General features: G+C 37.0%; 1 protein-coding gene across 1 annotated transcript in view; it reads right to left on the bottom strand.

Moving 5' to 3' along the window:
* Positions 1 to 19,884, bottom strand: part of RAPGEF2 (Rap guanine nucleotide exchange factor 2) — a 269,038-nt gene that overhangs the window by 135,309 nt on the left and 113,845 nt on the right. Inside the window, 1 exon segment of the mRNA XM_010383053.2 lies at positions 17,012 to 17,095. Coding sequence (XP_010381355.2) covers positions 17,012 to 17,095 — 84 coding nt within the window.

Below are 19,884 nucleotides of genomic sequence, written 5' to 3'. Positions count from 1 at the left end.
ATATTAATGAGAAAAATGGCAGATGAATATAACGAATGATTCAGATTGGCCCTAAGCAAGTAAGAACTTGAACTGATCTCAAGAATCACGACTAAACATCTGCTATTCTTTAAAGCTCTATGTTAATGGCATCAAAACCTAGCCACTAACCTGCCCAAAAATTGGCACATACCATAAGAGAAGTTGAAATGGTAAGTATGTCTTTGTAAGACTGAACCTCAACAAAAATTCAGGTCACTTGAAAAATACTGTATTCATAATTCTTGGAAATTAAAAGAACACATGTACACATATATAATCTTTTACAAAGATATCAAGTCATAACATGGCAACTGGTTTAATTCATCTGAATTAAATGTGGACTTTTCTCATGAGCCTGTACTTGTTTTGTAAGTGAAAGATTGTTCTAATTCTACCAATAACTAACACTGGCAATATTGCATAACCTTTGTTTCAGAGCTTCTCCCTTATAGACTGAAGTGGTAAAAATCTATTACTTATAATCAAAATACAAAATACTTAGGAATAAATACAATGAAGAATGTGTATGATCTGTATACTAAAAACTACCAAAGGGAACTTAACCTTGCAAAGGGAAATTCTAGAAAACTTAAATGGAGAGAGAGTTCACGGTTTGGAAAGCTCAATATTGTTAAGATAGTAATCTTTCCCAAGCTGATCTACAGACTCAGTGCAATTCCAACCAAATCCCAACAAACATTTTTTTGGCACTGATAACCTGGTTTAAAATTTATATAAAAAGGCAAGGACAGAATAAAAATAATCAAGAACAAAGTCAGGGATTTATGCTACATGACTTCAAAAGTGACTATAAAGTTACACAAATGAAGATATTGTGGTACTGGTGGAAGAACTGACATGTAAAGCAATGGAACAGAAGAGAGATTCCAGAGATAGATCTAAACAAATATTTCATAGTTAAATAATTTATTTTTACAATTAATTGATTTCAAACAAACATGCCAAGGCAATTCTATGGATTAAAACTATTCTTTTCAATGAAGTCTTCTAGAACAACTGAATATCTGTATGAAGAAATGTAAATCTCAACCCTTACCTCACACCACACACAAAAATTAAATCAAAATAGATCTCAGACCTAAATGGAAGAAGTAAAACTATTACATTTCTAGAAGAAAAACTGAGGAAACCTTTATGACATGAGGTTAAGAAAAGATTTATTAACGAGGACACTAAAAGTACAAAGTATAAAAAACAGGTTGACAACATGGACTTCATTAAGATTAAAAGCCTTGCCGGGCACGGTGGCTCAAGCCTGTAATCCCATCACTTTGGGAGGCCGAGGCGGGTGGATCACGAGGTCAGGAGATTGAGACCATCCTGGCTAACATGGTGAAACCCTGTCTCTACTAAAAATACAAAAAACTAGCCGGGCGTGGTGGCGGGCGCCTGTAGTCCCAGCTACTCGGAGGCTGAGGCGGGAGAATGGCGTGAACCCGGGAGGCGGAGCTTGCAGTGAGCCGAGATCAGGCCACTGCACTCCAGCCTGGGCGACACAGCGAGACTCCATCTCAAAAAAAAAAAAAAAAAAAAAGAAAGATTAAAAGCCTTAGCTTTCAAAAACACAGAGTTTTTACTTTATTTTTTTAAGGTGCATGTTAGATTAGGAGGAAATTTTTGCAAAATATAGCCAACAAAATAATTGTATCCAAAACACATAAAGATTGCTTACACAACTCAAAAATAAGACAAACAATCCAATTTTTTAAAACAGCAAAAGAGGTGAACTGACACTTTGCCAAGATATAGAAATGGCCAACAAACACATGAAAAAAATATCAACATTAATCTTCAGAGAAATGCAAAATAAAAACCACAGTAAGAATACTGCCACATATCTACTAGAACAGCTAAGATGAAAAAGACTGACAATACCAAGCGTTGACGAGGATGTGAGGCAAACAGAAATCTCATAAACTGCTAGTGTGCATAAAAAATGTTACAGCCACTGTGGAATACAGTGTGGGAGTTCCTTATACAGTTAAATACACATTTACCATGTTATCCATCAATTTCACCCCAGGTACCTTTCCAAGACATTAAGGAAAGCATACACCCACACAAACAGACATTTGTGAATGTTCATAGAAGCCAAAATATGAAAGCAACTCAATCATTTTCAAATTAATGTTTTGTGAAAGATTAATACTGCCTCATTTACAAAATTCGGTAACTTTATAAATCTGGCATTCACTTTATGTAAGGATTGACAACATATTGCATGGCTTGCTAAAATGACCATGAGACATCTCTGCACTGGGTTGGTCAGTACAGCAAAATTTTAAAGTTTGCAAATTCTGTTCCTGTTTGTTACTTTCTGACATAGCTGTAAGTACTCTTCTTTTCCTTTGGTATTCTTTCTATTTACCCAACCTCCACCTACCCTACCCTGTATCTACAATCTTTCTCAGGAACCCAGGTTATCTCTTTATATTCCCCGTAGTTCCCATCTATTTGTCAATGCATTAATTAAACATGCCTAAAATCAAGTATCTTCATTTCAACTCTGATACCCACCTACCTCATTCCCTCCAGATTTGGTTATAGCTGTAATTGCTCTATAGACATCCAAATTCAAAGAACTGAAGCCATTTTTTACTTTTTTTCTTCCCTTGTCTGTAACCTTCAGTCACTAAATTCCACCAATTAGCCCTTTTAAATTATTCTCCATCAACTTCTTTTTCCATGGAAATACTATCCAGGCCCTTAGCTTTGGCACACAGAGACCATTAAGATAAGGTTCCTGTCTCTGGTTTCAACTTTACCAAATCTTCCAGGGATTCTCTTCTTCTATTGATCTACCTTTAAAACAATTACACATCGATTTTAAAGTCATTCACCTACAGCCTCTCTGTTCGAATCTGATTAACCACCTGCTGGTATGCTTTTAAAACAAGAGAGTCCAAGGTCCAACCCAGATGTGGCAAACCAAAATCTCTAGGGCGTGGGACTCAGCATTTTGCCCATCCTCAGCCAGTCAAATCTAATAACTGCCTGGTTTGAAAACCTCTACCTTGGGCAATTACTTTGAAAGTCTTGCCCCATGTCATCTTCAAACCATCATTATTGCCAAACACAAGGACTCTAAAGTCTTTTCTATATACTGTCCCACAAGCACGTTCTTAGAAAAATTAAAATTCATGTTTCTTGGGCTTGAATGGTAATCAAGCAGCTCTTCTCTACTATATTTGAAAGACTAAAATTACTTTATGTTCCAACATAGATAATCAATGAAAAAAATCTGTTTCAGTCACAATGATGCTTTCAAACACAAAATTTCCTATACATAAGAGATTTTAGAAGTTCACTTAAATGGGGCCAGACATGGTAGTTCACACCTGTAATCCCAGCACTTTGGGAGGCCAAGGCAGGCGGACCACTTCAGGCCAGGACTTCAAGACCAGCCTGGCCAACATGGCAAAACCCCATCTTTACAAAAAATACAAAAATTAGCCAGGAGTGGTGGCACATGACTGTAATTCCAGCTACTCAGGAGGCTGAGGCACAAGAATCACTTGAGACCGAGAGGCAAAGGTTGCAGTGAGACAAGATCACACCACTACACTCCAGCCTGGGTGGCAGAGTGAGACTCTGTCTAAAAAAAAATCACTTAAATGGGATAATGGCTATAAAACCTGGAATACCTTATTCAAAGCCAATTCCTTAGTTTGTGTTCCCAAAATTATGTAAGTTAAATTCAAGATAAGGTGAAAAGAGGTAAACGGAAATGGTCTCATGATTCCGAGTAATAACTAAATTATTATCCTGGAATATATCCATCATGGCAAGAAAAGAGGGAAACATATATGCCTCTGATACATACACGCTAGAATATATACATATTCATCCTAAAATATATCTGATTTAGCCTAATGAAATGGAATTTCTCAACTTGAGGTTTTTCTATGTGTAAAACTGAATTAAGTCTGCCTAATGACTATTTTCTAAATTCACCCTAATGAACCATAAAATAATAATAATAAAACACAAGAATATGTTTGACAAATTTTAAATTGCCCTCATTTTTAAAACTATCTGAAAATGTTTAATACCAAAGTTATCTTAAGGAAATTACACTTACATTCTAAGCAATTTCTAGTTATAAAACATGAAAAGATAAGCCATCAATTAAAGATAAGGTTAAGATTATCTTCAAATATCTGACTCAAAAAAAGTAGATAAAAGTATAACCAAGAAAATAATGATTTAATGTTTGTGTAGCTCTCTAAATACATGAACAGTCAATAGCAGAAATTCTATTTTCTATTTAATAGCAAAAATATGTAACCCCTATAAAGCTGTAAGAAACATCTAAGACAATAATTTAAATATTTTGGATTCACAATTCAAAATACTAATTGGTAATAAAAAATAACTGCAGATCCTTTTAAAAACCACATGACATTTAAATTCTTACATTTAAAAAGGCAATAATATAAATATCTAAGCTATAGTCCTTCACTTTATTATTTCAACAAGTACTGTCAAAAAATTTACAATACATGGAAAAAATTAAGTGGGTACATAATACAGAATAAAGTCATCTTCTTTAACATTTCAAAATATGATTTTGTCTTCTATCTATCTATCTATATATATATATACACACACACACACACACATATTCAACTCATAAGAAGGTCCCTGAACTATGATTAATTGGACATTTTTATCTTAATAATGACATTCCAATTTCCCAGAGTATAATTTGCATCACATATCAATCCTTCTTTTAACCATATTATTACTCTTGTTATTTTCTGTTAGTGACCCCAATACAGAGAGTACACTTTCTTAAACAAAAACAAATTTAGCTGCTCTATTATTTTAAGATACACCCTGAATTCATACAAGTGAAACAGTAACTCACACATCCCTCCGTCCCTTCTCCAAAAACAACTGCAGCACAGACAAGAGTTAGGCGTTCCTGAGCACTTAGCAGTGGGTAACCAACCGAAACATCTTCCAGAGAAAAACAATAGTGTGTTTCATTGACACAAACATCAGACTCTAAAATCTTTATGAAATATAGTATTATTTATTTCTTCAAGAGAAATATAAACATCACTGCAAACAGGACTTCTGGGATGAACTATCACACACTCATTTATAGCAAGGATCACAAACAATGCCCTAACTGAAGACTTTAAGCATCAGGTGACCTGTGGAACTCCATCAACTATATACACAAAAAATATCAGAGTCCTTCTCTTTTCGGCTACTTACTGTGTCAAGACACTACTAATCCCAGTACTCCAAAGGCCACAGAAGCCTACATAAACGTACAGCACATCTGCGATGTTGTGGTTATAGCAACCAAATTCCCAACTTGATCCAGCAATTGAACCCTCTCTCTCTAGAGAACAGTTTTGCTCTGTGCATCAGGTATCACATTGGAATATGATGTACAACATGAAAGAGGGTTCTAAATAATGCTAAAAATCATGTTAATGTTCCAGGATGAAGATACCTCATACTGAAGCAGAAAGTATGACGAACACCCGAAGGGGGAATATTTTAATATATACCACTGTGACTATTTACATATTTCACTTTACTCCTTTAGAGACCTACCTTATTTTACATTTAAAATAGAATATACTTACATCTAGTGTAACTAAAGTTTCCCTTCAATATCATCAACTCTAGTTGAACCAAGTTGACATTTGTTTCATCATTTTCTTTACCTTATTTGGAATTCTCTCCCAGCACTTCCTTAAAACCTTTAATATAAGCCTTTGCCTTATATATGTCATAGGAATACCAGGACTTGAGTAAACTTTCAGTAGGACAAATAGGAATTACAGATAATGTAAAAGCTAAAGGAGTGTGGCTAAGCTGATGTAGGATGTGAGCACAGGCAATTAATGCACTCCAAGAGTGAGGGGGAAAACTGAAAAGGAGGTGTAACAGAGACTGTGGGTTCCCTGCTCCAATATCCATTTTCCTCTTTCTCCTTAGAAGGATATTTTTATATTATTTTTAGCAGGGCGCATCACATTGCAGAATAAAAGACTACATGTCCCAGGATCCTGGGTGGCCTGAAGTAGCCACATGACTACATTCTGGACAATGAGATATAAATAGAAATGACGTTTCAAGGAATCTGTCTTGGATGGAAAAGGTAACTTTTCTGCTCTGTTGCCTTTCCTTCTGCTTCTAGCTTTTAATGCAGACATGATGGCTGGGGTTTGGCAGCCATCTGTGCTACGAACTGACCCTGAAAATGCAAGCACATGGTAGCACAAGTAGAGAAGGGTGGAAGCCTGTAACCTTTCACCTTTGGAGCCACCACCAAACCATCCTGGACCATCCACTCCCAGGGTCCTTTTCTGTGAGAGAAAAATTGGGTCCTACTGTATTGTAGCAATTGGTTTTTGCAACCAAAACTAATTACAACTAACACAGTAAAGAAATCCAATATCCAGCAAACCCCATTTGCCTTTTTTCCTCTTCTACACCCCTGCAAAGGTCGAACAATATCAATTTCTCATACGCTTTCCCCAGACTCCTCCTTCTATTACCTTGCAACCTCATTCTTTTCCCTGGTTTTCTCCTCTATATCAACCTGACATTAAATAAATTGTAGGCTACTGAAAAGTTATTTCTGAAAGGGAATATGTTATCATAATATTGTCAAACTTTATAAGTGATTTTTTTAAAGAGCAAGTTAAAAATATAATCCTGACCCAACAGAATTCAGCAAACATTTATTAAACGCCTGCTGTGTCCTAGGCACTGGGGAAGCAAAGATGAATAACAGAGCCCACACCTTTGAAAATATCACAGTTTAATATGATATGCAATGATTGATCCTGACAGGAACACAAGGGTAGACTTCCTAAAGAAATTCACAGGGTAGGGGGAAGGTGCTAACAATGTGGTGGATATCCCAGACAGACAACAACAGCTTAGACAAAAGTATGTCCAGACCACAGAGATCAGTAACTGTAGAGCATGTTGGAAGCACCACAAGCTGGAAGCATTTTGAGCTGCCCTGTATGTCTCATCAAGGGAGTGTGGATTTATGTTTGGCAGCAGGAAATCATGGAATTTCCAAATCTACCAACTGACCTACATCTCTTATCCTAAGTTTATAAAAGAGCATGAAGTGCTTTCACACTCTCAAAAGCTAACACCTCCCCCACCCCATCCCACCCCACTGTGGGCATTTCATACACTTCTGCAAGTACCTCCCCTCTTTCCTTTATCACCGTTGTACCTCTCTCAACTGGATCGTTTCCATCAACACACAAACACATGCTAGCATCTCCTAATTTTGAAGAGACAAACCCCTCTTGATTTTACAACTCCTAGTCAGCACCCCATTTTCCCGCTCTACTTCACTATGAAATTTCTTGATATGATGAAATTTTCTGTTTCACCAATTCTTCTCTCCCCATTGTCTCCTCCACCAGCTCCACCACTCCACTAACACGAGTCCTGTTAGGTCACAGGACTCCCATGTTGCTAAATCCAAAGGTTATGTCTCCCATTATCGAATGTCCCTGCAGCACTAGACAAAGTGACCCTTCTCCCTTCTCAAAACACTTTTTAATCTCTTGGCTTTGATAGCACATGAGGAGGATCTCTCCTTTAGTTCAGCACCACATTCTAAGCAAGCATGTAAGAAGCAATAAATATTTGTAGGATGAATAAAATAGAAGTATATGCATATCAAACATTGCAGGTGAGTTTAGATCAGAAGTCAGGATAAAAGAGCTCATTAGTACTGATTAAGCACAAAGGTAAGGAATCTCTTGAAAAGACATGACTAATAACCTGGAGTAATGTCTGATTTTAGAAATCAGTTCTGGTCATTTTTGCTCGTAACTTTTGATAATCCTTTTGGTAAACAATTCTTCAAAGATAAAGTTGTTGGGACACTACCCCTTGTAGTGATTAGGTTTTGCACATTAATATCTTAAAAAGAACAATACATATACCGCTCATTCTTGATAAACTACCGACTTAATAATTACTTAATAGGTTAATGCTTTGTAAAACTAATACAGGTATGTCAGTTTTTTACACCTGTTGCTGGATTAGGTGCGCGGTAAATAAGTGCAGAAGACTTAAGGAAACAGAGTCAAGTCCTAGAGGATGAATTGATACACATACACACAAACAAATATATATTTATGCACATGTGTATATTTTAACTCTAGATTCAGTTATACATATATGCATATATCAAATTGAACATTTTTAGGTTAAAATGGATGGCTCCCTGCCTAACCTAGTACTTTTATTAACTGACCAACTACAGGGCCCAATCACCTGCTTCTGCAAAAATAACATGATAATGAGTTGTACAAGACGAATCCTAAGATAAGCAGTTCTTACACACTTAGTAACCCTTACTAATTCTCCCATCATCTAACTTTAGGCCATTCCAAATATGAATTAAATAAAGTCTTATGGTTTTCCTTTTCAAGAAAACAACAACTTTTTTTTTTTTTTTTTTTAGATGGAGTCCCACTCTGTTGCCCAGGCTGGAGCGCGGTGGCATGATCTTGGCTCACTGCAACCTCTGCCACCCAGGTTCAAGCAATTCTCGTGCTTCGTCCTACCGAGTATCTGGGACTACAGGCTTCTGCCACCACACCTAACTAATTTTTTTTGTATTTTTAGTAAAGATGGGGTTTTCACCATGTTGGCCAGGCTTTTCTTGAACTCCTGACCTCAGGTCATCTGCCTGCCTCAGCCTCCCGAAGTGCTGGGATTACAGGCATGAGGCACTGTGCCCGGCCAGCAACTTCTAATAATGTTCTCTATAAAGAAAACATCTAAAAAGCTTATGTATTGCCTCATTTAATCCTATTATAAGTTAGTGATATTTTCCCATGGTAGGAGGAAAGGGTATGTAAGACCAGTATATTACTTGTAAAACTCAATAAGGACAGTTTTAACATGATTTGTAGTTTTTCCTTTTTCCCCTCCATTCCTTCTCCAATCACCACACTCCTATCATGCTTAATCTGCACTCCAGCTGTGATTTTTGCCAATACCTGAAAGTAAATCTTACGTGAATATACAACTTCCAGAACTCCATCCCTCACTTATCTTTATGCCTTTTGGATGTGTTTAATGTCCAATAAAGTTACCCTTCTGTAACATAATTCACTAGTGAGTTATTTTTAAAATGCCATACTCCTTAAGGTATCTTCAGTAAGTCATTGTATGACTTAAAACAAATGTGTACTCTTTCAAGAATATGATTTTCTTTGTTTTTTTTTTTTTTTTTTGAGACGGAGTCTCGCTCTGTGGCCCAGGCTGGAATGCAGTGGCCGGATCTCAGCTCACTGCAAGCTCCACCTCCCGGGTTCACGCCATTCTCCCTTCTCAGCCTCCCGAGTAGCTGGGACTACAGGCGCCCTGCCACCTCGCCTGGCTAGTTTTTTGTATTTTTAGTAGAAACGGGGTTTCACCGTGTTAGCCAGGATGGTCTCGATCTCCTGACCTCGTGATCCGCCCGTCTCGGCCTCCCAAAGTGCTGGGATTACAGGCTTGAGCCACCGCGCCCGGCCAAGAATATGATTTTCTAATCCTATATAGCTCTTTACATGAAATAAGAAACACTTAAATTTGTCTTCACATACAGGTGGCAAAAAACATATGAAAAAATGCTCAACATCAATAATTAAGAGAGAAATTCAAATCAAAGCCACACTGAGATACCACCTCACACCAGTCAGAATGGCTATATTAAAACGTCAAAAAACAACAGATGCTGGCCAGGCTGTGGAGAAAAGCAAACGCTTATACACTATTGGTGGGAATGTAAATTAGTTCAGACATTATGGAGAACAGGTTGGAGATTTCTCAAAGAAATAAAAATAGAACTGCCATTTGACCCAGCCATCCCATTACTGGGTATATAATCAAAGGAAAAGAAATCGTTCTACCAAAAAGAAACCTGCCCTTGCACATTCATCTCAGCAATATTCACAATAGCAAAGACATGGAATCAAACTAGGTGCCCATCCGTGGTGGACTGGATAGACAACGTGGTACACGTACACCATGGAATGCTACACAGCCATAAAAAATGTCCTCTGCAGCAACATGGATGGAGCTGGAGGCTGCAACACAGAAACAGAAAACCAAATATCACATGTTCTCCCTTATAAGTGGGAGCTAAACATTAGGTACTCATGGACATAAACATGGCAACAACAAACAGTGGGGAGTACAAGAGTGAGGAGGAAGGAAGGGGACAAGAATTGAAAAGCTACCTATTGCACACTTTGCTCACTATCTGGGTGATGGATTCAATCAAACCCAAACCTCAGCATCACACAATATACCCTTGTAAAAAAAACCTGCACAAGTTCTCCCTGAATCTAAAATCAAAGTCAAAATTAAAATAAATAATCCCACTTGAAAACAAATAAATAAATTTGTCTTCAGTCTCTGCCACATATAGAACCACTCATCCATTGTTTTACCTCCTCCCATTACTAAAAAAAAAAAAACCTTACAGGATCTCAGAACAATCACTTAACTTATCATGCAGCACCGGCAAGCAGAAAGTAGGCCTGCGACTTTTAAACTCAAGTAGCTCATTGTTCGTCATGTGAATCATAACGAGAATAGTATTTCAGCCTCTCCAAACTGATTAGTTAAATGTTCTGTTTCTCCACTTATTCTCACTATAGCTGTCAGCTCTGATTTAAAATGTGATTATTAAGAGTACCACAGCACAGTTTTAATTTTTAAATTATAGATACAGTTGGTATCAATGAAGGAGAAGCACTAATTGTAAATGGACACAGTCAATGTGGTGTAAATACATGATATGCACATTTCTTTCAACCTTCTGCCAATGTTACTTGAGACCTAATTTACCAACAGTCCCGGCTTTCCAACCAAGTTATACCGCTTTGTAAAGTAGAGCTCTCATCGATGCCACTATTACCAATGCTTCTGTAACTATTTCACTCCCTAAACTACACTTGCATTCTAGATAAATTGATCTCAATCTTTTGTCCTCACTCAAGCTGTTGGTTATGTTTGAATCATCCTCACTCAATCCTATCTCTGTGCCATCACTCATGTTCTTTACCATGTCCACATTTTCTTCCTGACCACTTTCCAACAATCTAAATTATAAACCCAACTCAAAAATACCCCCTTAAGAGCCACCCTTGAGGGCCTTCCACATACATTAAAATATCCCTGTCTTTGAAATGATTTTGCATTTTGTATGGTCTTCGCCACGTCGATTTACACTGTACTACGTACTTGTTCAATGATACCCAGGGAACTTTTTCTGCTTCCCATGCAACCGCCTCATTGCCCCAAGCAGACACTAAGTTACATGACGGCAGGGGTAGATCATCTTGCTTCTTTTGAATACTCTAGGACTCATTGTAGAGACCACACAGTAGGAGAGTGGTCAGGTCAATGCAAGTTTCAATTAATGTTTGAAAAAACACTGAAACCTATAAAATGAGGAGAATAATCCATAGATAAGCATGGAAAGGACCCATGAAGCAAACCTCAATTTTGATGGCACTTCACTGTACAGCAGTTCCCACTGCCAGTACATTTTCAGTTATAGATAAAATTTCTTAATGCACTTGTAGTATAGATCATTTTGCCTACTAAGTCTGCTGCCCAAATAACCTGGTAAATCAAACCCTAAAGTCCATGCATCAGAAGCCACCACTCTCTGTATAGTCTTTGTCCTAATCTCTCTGGTTTCCAGCCTTAATTACCATCCTCCTATTGGCATCTTCAAAGTTCCAAGACTAATAGCTACCCTGGGATTAATTTCCCTTCAACCCTACAGTCCCTACCTGGCCAACACATAAAAGAAAGTGAAGAGATTCCTCTCCAAATGCTCTATATAAAAGATATAAAAAGTTTTAAACTATCAGAGCAATAAAGATGCTGTTTATGATTAAATATGGGACACATGACTATTTCTATTAAAAGGCCCTTCCTTTGAGACTTCTATGATAAAATTGATTTTATTAAGAAAATCAGATTAAGCATTTCAACAGCAGTGATTTTTTAAGACTGTGACCAACATAAAAGAGTCTCTCTGTATAACAATAATGATTCATGTCTTAAATATCTAGCATAGGCCAGGTGCAGTGGCTCACGCCTGTAATCCCAGAACTTTGGGAGGTCAAGGTGGGAGGATCGCTTGAGGTCAGGGTTTGAGACCAGCCTGGGCAACACAGCAAGACCCCATCTTTCCCCTCAAATATTTTTCACATCAGCAGGGCATACTGGTGTGTGCCTGTAGTTCCAGTTACTTGGGAGGCTGAGGAGACAGGATGGGTTAAGCCCAGGAGGTTGAGGCCACAGTGAGCTAAGACTGCCCCATTGCACTCAAGACTAGATGACAGACTGAGAACCTGTCTCTTTAAAAACCAACCAAACAACAACAACAACAAAAACTGGCAGTGGCTCATATCTGTAATCCCAGGATTTTGGGAGGCCAAGGTGGGAGGATCAGTTGAGGTCAGGAGTTCGGGAGCAGCCTGGCCAACAAGGTGAAACCTCGTCTCCACTTAAAGTACAAAACGTTGCAGGATGTGGTGGTAGGTACCTGTAATACCAACTATTTGGGGGGCCGAGGCATGATAATCGCTTGAACGTGGAAGGCGGAGGCTGCAGTGAGCTGAGATTGTGCCACTACACTCCAGCCTGGACAACAGAGTAAGACTCCATAACCCCCTCCCCACAAAATAAAAATTGTACGCTTTTTTTTTTCTTACTGCAAATAGGATTTTTAATGACTGATAAATTAGTAGAAAAATGCTCTAACTCAATAAGTTTACATGAAACCTAGGTAAACTATCTCCTTCTCTAACAAATAATCTAAAGAGCTAGATATACATTTAGAAATACAGTCTGAACCTATCTTTAATAAATTCCTAGCCTTCCAAAAGTCAGCAGCCAAAAAATAATATATTGGTTCATTATTATATTGTGACTTTATTAGGAAATAGGCTTCATCATTCATAGAATGGGGTAATTTTAGACAAAAATTTAAATTCCACAATTTCTATTATAATTTTTAAATATACTGATTTCAGGTATTTAGGGGCAATGAAAATTGTCAGTGTTTTCCTATCCATTACGTACAATAGCATAAAGCAAAGGTACATTAGAAAACCATTTCTAAATCTGCAACCTCATAAGATAATCTTCATCTATTGCTTTCCAGCCCCACAGCTGTTGCAAATGATGCCTCTGAAAATATTATGTAGGAAAAACTCCTTCTTCTTACTACCCTCTGCCTGTCAATTATTTTAATAAATCAACCTGCAATGACTATGGGTGTAGTCAGCACCTCATAAAGTTATGCAGCACACAACCTTACAACCGAGTGGCCACAACTGCTTCACTCATAGATTTGAAAAAACACATCACAGTTTGCACTGTTTCTATATTCACCTATGGCAAATATTCTCTCTCACCCACACACTCCATTCTTAAATTACCTTTGCTAGCAATCTTCTGTTGATACAAAGAAACTGAATTCATTTTAAACGACTTTTAAGAAAACAATAACTATAAATTATACCTTGCTTCAATACAACTATAATTCAAATAAGAGTTTAGCTCTATCTGAAGGCAACAATATATGTAACAACACAAAATACATGGTGTCACAGGCACTTGTATAAATATCAATGTTTCAAAACTTGACAAATTTCTACTAGATTAAAAATAAAACTCACAAAAACATTCATGATCACTGAAACTGCTTGAAGTGGAGAAGAGTAAGCAAGCTGTCAATGATAGTCACATAGGAATTCATAAGCTCTACAAACCTTAACAAGGAACAACACTCATGTTTGAACAACCAAAGTAAAAGTACATACCTAAACCACCCTCATCTATCTAGGAAGAGTTGTAACTAACACAAAAGAAAAAAATTAGAAAAACATAAAATGCTGACTTAAATGTTGACTGAGGGATTTCAATAAGGCTAATTAAATCTGGAAGCCAAATGACAGATTTTCTGCCATATATATCCTCCTTTTCACTGGATGAAATCATGTGTGAAAACAATTTCATCAGAATTAGTCAAAAATATAAAAATGCTGTTCCAGATCTTTTGGTACTTTCAAGGTGAATTACCCGTCAAAACAAGTTGGCACTTTCAAGAGAAAGTTGACTTATTATATACTGATAACCAATTTCCAGGCTTACATGATAAAAACATAGGTTGAAGAATCATCTGTAAACTAGTTGTTTTATGAAACTGGACTGTCAGTAATACCTAATCCATATAGAACCTCAGTATTTTCTGGGAAGAGAAATATATATTGAATCACTAATGCCAATCTTCAGCATAACACCACTAAACTCTTTCTCATTAAAACAATCTCAGTCCTATTCCTAAGGCAACATCCCCAAAGGAAACAAACAACTTGGACAGTGCAAATGTCAGCAGGTGCAACATGAAGCAATAACCTATAAATAGTACTGACTTGTCATTCTGTCAGAACCACTATTCCCTCTTTTACCCTATTAAAGTACTAACTGGCAAGCACTTGACATCCAGCCAGAAAAAAAGTAACTTATGTCATCTTTTAAAATAATTAGATACAGAGTCCAATGTGCTCAAGAAATAAGTCTGAACTGCAAGTCCTCTTTTTTCTAGAATAGCAGTCTTTTGAACATTAAGTTCCCTTTCCAGAAGTTAGAACAAGCTGTTACTTGACTAGTTGATAACGGCTGGTAGTCAAGGACGACCACTACTGGCTTCTTCACTGTTCTGGGGCTTCAGTCTTATGCATTTAGTTTGTACAACAGACCTTGTATTAAGATGATGATAAAGTCACAATCAGTGTTCTTTTTAAGACATAAATTTCAAATTGCATTTGCTATAGCATTATTTATAATAAAATGTATCCTTTACAATTATTAACTAAATTGTGGAAAGTTCAAATAACTAAATGTTAAATAGGCATTAGAAGTTATAAAGAGTAAACCTTTTTAAGAAGAATTTTTAATATTATAAGGCAACATATATATTCTTTAACCGGAATAAGGAAGACATTAAATTGTATTTAAAGCATGATCTTAAACACAAGCATATAAGTGTAGAGAAAAAATACTATTAAAGAATGATTATCTTGGATGAGAGGATTTTAGCTGATAATGTTTCTTCTCTTTATTTTTGAAAATGTATATGGTAATTACTACTTTTATATTAAATTATATGTAATTTTAAAAATATGCCAATGCTTAAATACTGTTTGCCAGCACCTTCTTTTAAGTTCAGAAACAGAGTCAGACAGAACCTCCAAAAAGGGACCAAATAGTAGGTCCTTAGTCTGAAGGAGTGGAAGAGCTTTACGATTCCAGTGGAGATATTCCTGCAGGAAACAGAATTCCTAGAATTATCAAAGCTAGCTCACAGGGTCAATCCAGGCTTTCTAGGCAGATTTCCAGGAAGTACAACCACCCTCCATCCTGTATTACCATAGTTTCCTCATTCATAAAATATAGGTAATAATTGTACCCACTTCAAAGGGGAGTTATGAAATTAATATATACAAAACATTTAAAATGGTGAATGGAAAATAATGTAAAAGCTTAGCTATTTTGTCATCATTCTTTTATTACTATTATTTTTACTATTACAATTATTACTATCTCCTATTACTACTACCACCACCACCAATGGTAGCATCATTTCCAAGACTATTACTACAGGAACAAGCAGGCAGTAGAGTTTCCCTCCCTCATGTGACCATTTTCCAAAGAGAATATGTTTGTCAATTTGACCTCAAAGAAGTAGAAGGGCAAAGAGGCATGAGAATCCCACCCAAGATTATTTTTAATTAGATGCAATGTGCCTCTGGCACTCCTTCACTAGCATTCTGGCCACCAAAGGCCCGTTCTACTCACGTCAGCTACCACACCCAGGCTGATCTTTCTCCACAGTGTAAAATTACCTCTCCTTGTTTCAGACTCTGACCTTTTATAAAAATTTGTTCACATCTTTCAAATAGATTCTTCATAAGAGCCTGACCCATTGAGAATATTTATCAACAAGACATTTGAATATTTTTATAGAAGAGCTAAGTGACAGAAAGGGGCAATCCCCGTACTTTAACAAATTTAGTCAATTCAAATAAAATATTTATTTCGTAATTTAAAATAAAAATACTTAAAAGTTTAAAACCTTTAGTAAAAATTATTTACTTACGAAAAGTACATAGAAACATAACTACTGAAACTCAGTAGCTGACACCCTTGGGGAACCTGAACCTAGGCAATCATGTATGCAACAGATGAGCCCTAACCCTTTCTGGCCACAGCTGGTTGGAAGACAGGAATACATCCGCCCCAACCCAGGCCAGTCAGATTGTATCCTGAGGAATCTAAAGACAATACCAGCACTGTAGTCAAACAATGTAAACATTAGGGACATAAGGCCGTAAGTGAGTAGTCAGCACATACAAGTCAAAGACAGGGAGAAAGGAATTAACAGCCTTACAGAGCAGGGAGCCAATCCATAGACAAATGCAAAACTGAAAGGTCATATGGTCTTGAGAAACAAAAAATGTCAATGAAAGTCCCTGGCTCTCCATTTCTAGACCCATGTGGTCTTAATGAACTTTCTTTGTCTCTCTTTAAATGTTTATGAGACTGCCTGCTATACTCTTTAAGTTAGTCCCCCTTTATCTAAGCTATCTTGAGCTGATTTTATTCCCTAGGAGCAAATGTGCCCTCAACACAGTGACATAATCATGTAACAAATGCACATGGCATCAGCATGTTTTCTGTTCTTGCTCTTTGTTAAAGAGATTGGAACAGTGTATAAAAAACAAAGTTATTTCTTAAAGATTCATATATCTACACCCCAAAGTACTGTCTTGCTTTGCGTCAGCAGAAGAGGACACAGGAAAAGAAAAAAATTTTAGAACTCAATTCTGCAAAAGAATTTCAAGCTTCATGGATAATCTGTTACAGAATGTCTATACGATACCTGCTTCTTGGAAGAAACATGGATTCCTTGATGAACACAGAACCAGAAAGAAGGATATACCAGCAGGTCCCAATATCATCGGGGCTGAAAAGAAACAGTAACAGAATCAGATTGTTACCTATAACAACAACAACAACAAAATTAAAACATATAGCACAAAGTGCAGCACCCGTATTACTTTTAACATAATAAAGAACAATAGCATAAAACACATTCATAAAAATACCATTATTCAACTATTGAAATCATTTTTACAAATTACTTTATATCCCTGAAATACACAAAAGATAATTATTAGTATATTTAAATGTTTCAAATGTTCCTTAGACCTACAGCACCTATCATTCTAAGTTTTATTTTTTACTTTTTTTGAACATGAAATACTTTCACTTGCTTCACAAAATGAAAAAATACCCAGAGCTATCAGTGAAACTTACTATTCCTAATCATTTTCCCTGTGTAGCAAGTTCTCACATTTCTCCACTATTTCTTCCGGTATTCTTTTAGAATTTATGTATATGCACACAATAATGGACATACATTCTTATGCTTCCCACCAACTTCTTTCGTTACAGAAAAGATAGCACACTCTACATAGCTCTTTTCTTTTGCGATAACTCTTAGAGATCTTTTCATCAAAAGATAGCTTTCTTGAGCATTCTTTTTACTGCTGTAGAGCATTCCTGCTCTTTTTACTGCTGTAGAATCAAATATGGATGTGCCATATTTGACTCAAGCAACCCCCTACTGACAGTCATTTCCCATTGTTTTCAATATTATACAATTATATAAAAACAAATAAAAACTGCAATAGTAATTTTGTACATACAGTAGTAGCTGGAAGATAAAGTCCCAGAAAGGCAACTGTTGGGTCTAGGAGCACATACATAGTAATCTTGTTAGATACTGTCAAACTGTCCTCCACAGGTAGTTGGCGATGTATATGCCTACCTACTTCCCCACAACCTTACTAATATAGTCTGTCACAATTTAACAAATACTGACAAATTTTATGTGGAAGGCTTTTCTGGATGTTTAGGATATGTCAGGGAAAAACAACAAAAAGATCCCGCCCTCATGGAGATTACATTCAAGTCTCATTGAGAAGACATCTGAGCAAAGGAGGTGAGTTAGCCACGTGGATCCTGAAGGGAGCAGCATTCCAGGCAACAGGCAGGGAGGATCAGGAGTGTGAGTGCAAAGGGCTGCCACTGCCAAGCAAGGTCAGGGTGACCGAAGCGCTTCTGGATGTTTTGCCAATCTGCTTGGTGAAAATGATATCTCAGTTTATTTTTCATTTGTTTTTCTTATAAGATCATCTTTTTTATGTTCATGAGTCATTTCGGTTTCCTTTTTGTAAAATCACTTCATAACTTTTAACTAAGTCTCTAATTAATTACTCTAAGTCTCTAATTAATTGTGACGGGATTTTTGTCTTTTTTTTTTTTTTTTTTCCCAGCTGGGCATGGTGGCTCACACCTATAATCCCAGCACTTTGGGAGGCTGAGGCAGGCGGATCACCTGAGGTCAGGAGTTCAAGACCAGCCTGGCCAACATGGTGAAACCCCGTCACTACTAAAAATACACAAAAAATAGCAATGGTGGTGGCTCACGCCTGTAATTCCAGCTGCTTGGGAGGCTGAGGCAGGAGAATTGCTTGAACCCAGGAGGTGGAGGTTGCAGTGAGCCGAGATTGGGTTACTGCACTCCAGCCTGGGTGGACATGGCGAGAGATTCTGCCTTTAAAAAAAAAAAAAAAAAAATTGTGAGATTTTTTTCTAGGCGTACTTTATAAAAACTGGCCTTCTGAAAACATGACCTGTGAATATCTTTTCTCCCAGTTTGCTGCTTACCCTTGGACTTGGTTTATGGTGCCTTCTGCCATGAATAAGTTATTTTATCGTATATAGTCAATTGCATCAAATTTATTAGTTAGGACACAAACTCAGCTACTATTAAAAAATCTAAACATAGCAATGGCATAACATAACCAAAGAGGAAGTTCATTACTCTCTCATACACAAAATAGTGTGAACATGAGAAGTCTAAGACTGATAAGGTGTTTCCATGATATTGGGAAGCCACACTCTTTCTATTTTGTGGTTCAGCCATCCTCAACCCATGGCTTCCATCTCATCTTCTAGGGTGGCATCTCATCCACCATATCCACGCTCCAGCCAGGGGGAGGAGTAGAAAGGGAGCAGAGAGCATACCCCTTTTCTTTCAAGAGCACAACATGGACGGCATACTATGCTCCTCTCAGATCCCCGTGAACCATATGCACCTTGCAAGGGAGTCTTCAGCAATTTCTGCCAAGTCCTTGCTTTGTCTGGTTTCTGTATGTCATGAAAAAGTTTTTAGAAGACACTAAATTCTATTTACAACTCTGAATAATTACATCACTTAATAATGTCAATCTCTATCGCCTTATCATTTTCACTGTGCTATCTGCTTCCAAAGTGAATCAGCAGTCGAACATCTTTCCCCCCAAGTCCATTCTTCACCAAATTCATGACTACTTAGCTCAATAGCAATGCCTCAAGAAAATATAAAGGAAAAGCACTGTTAAAGAGTTTCGTGTGAATGCAGAACCATAAAAATAAAATGATTTCTCAAGTGAAAATGCAAAGTACTTCAAAGAGTAATTCATATTTTTGTCTCCTCAGTTTTTAATCATTAGCTCTTGCAACCAGCAATCATTCGTCTGGTTTGTGAAAAAAACTTACTTGTCTTTACTAAGATGACAGCATTACTCTCAAATTCTGAATGATGCTAAGTAAAAATGTTATTCCAGACTCAAAACTAGTTTAATAATTTTTAAATAATAAATGGTGAAACATTAAAACAGAAAGCGGGAAAAAAAATACTCTGTA

The sequence above is a fragment of the Rhinopithecus roxellana genome, chromosome 2 (assembly GCF_007565055.1).
Source record: "Rhinopithecus roxellana isolate Shanxi Qingling chromosome 2, ASM756505v1, whole genome shotgun sequence".
Classification (NCBI taxonomy): Eukaryota; Metazoa; Chordata; class Mammalia; order Primates; family Cercopithecidae; genus Rhinopithecus; species Rhinopithecus roxellana.
The sequence above is the reverse complement of the archived record's forward strand: the minus strand, read 5'-3'. Positions and strand labels throughout refer to the sequence as shown.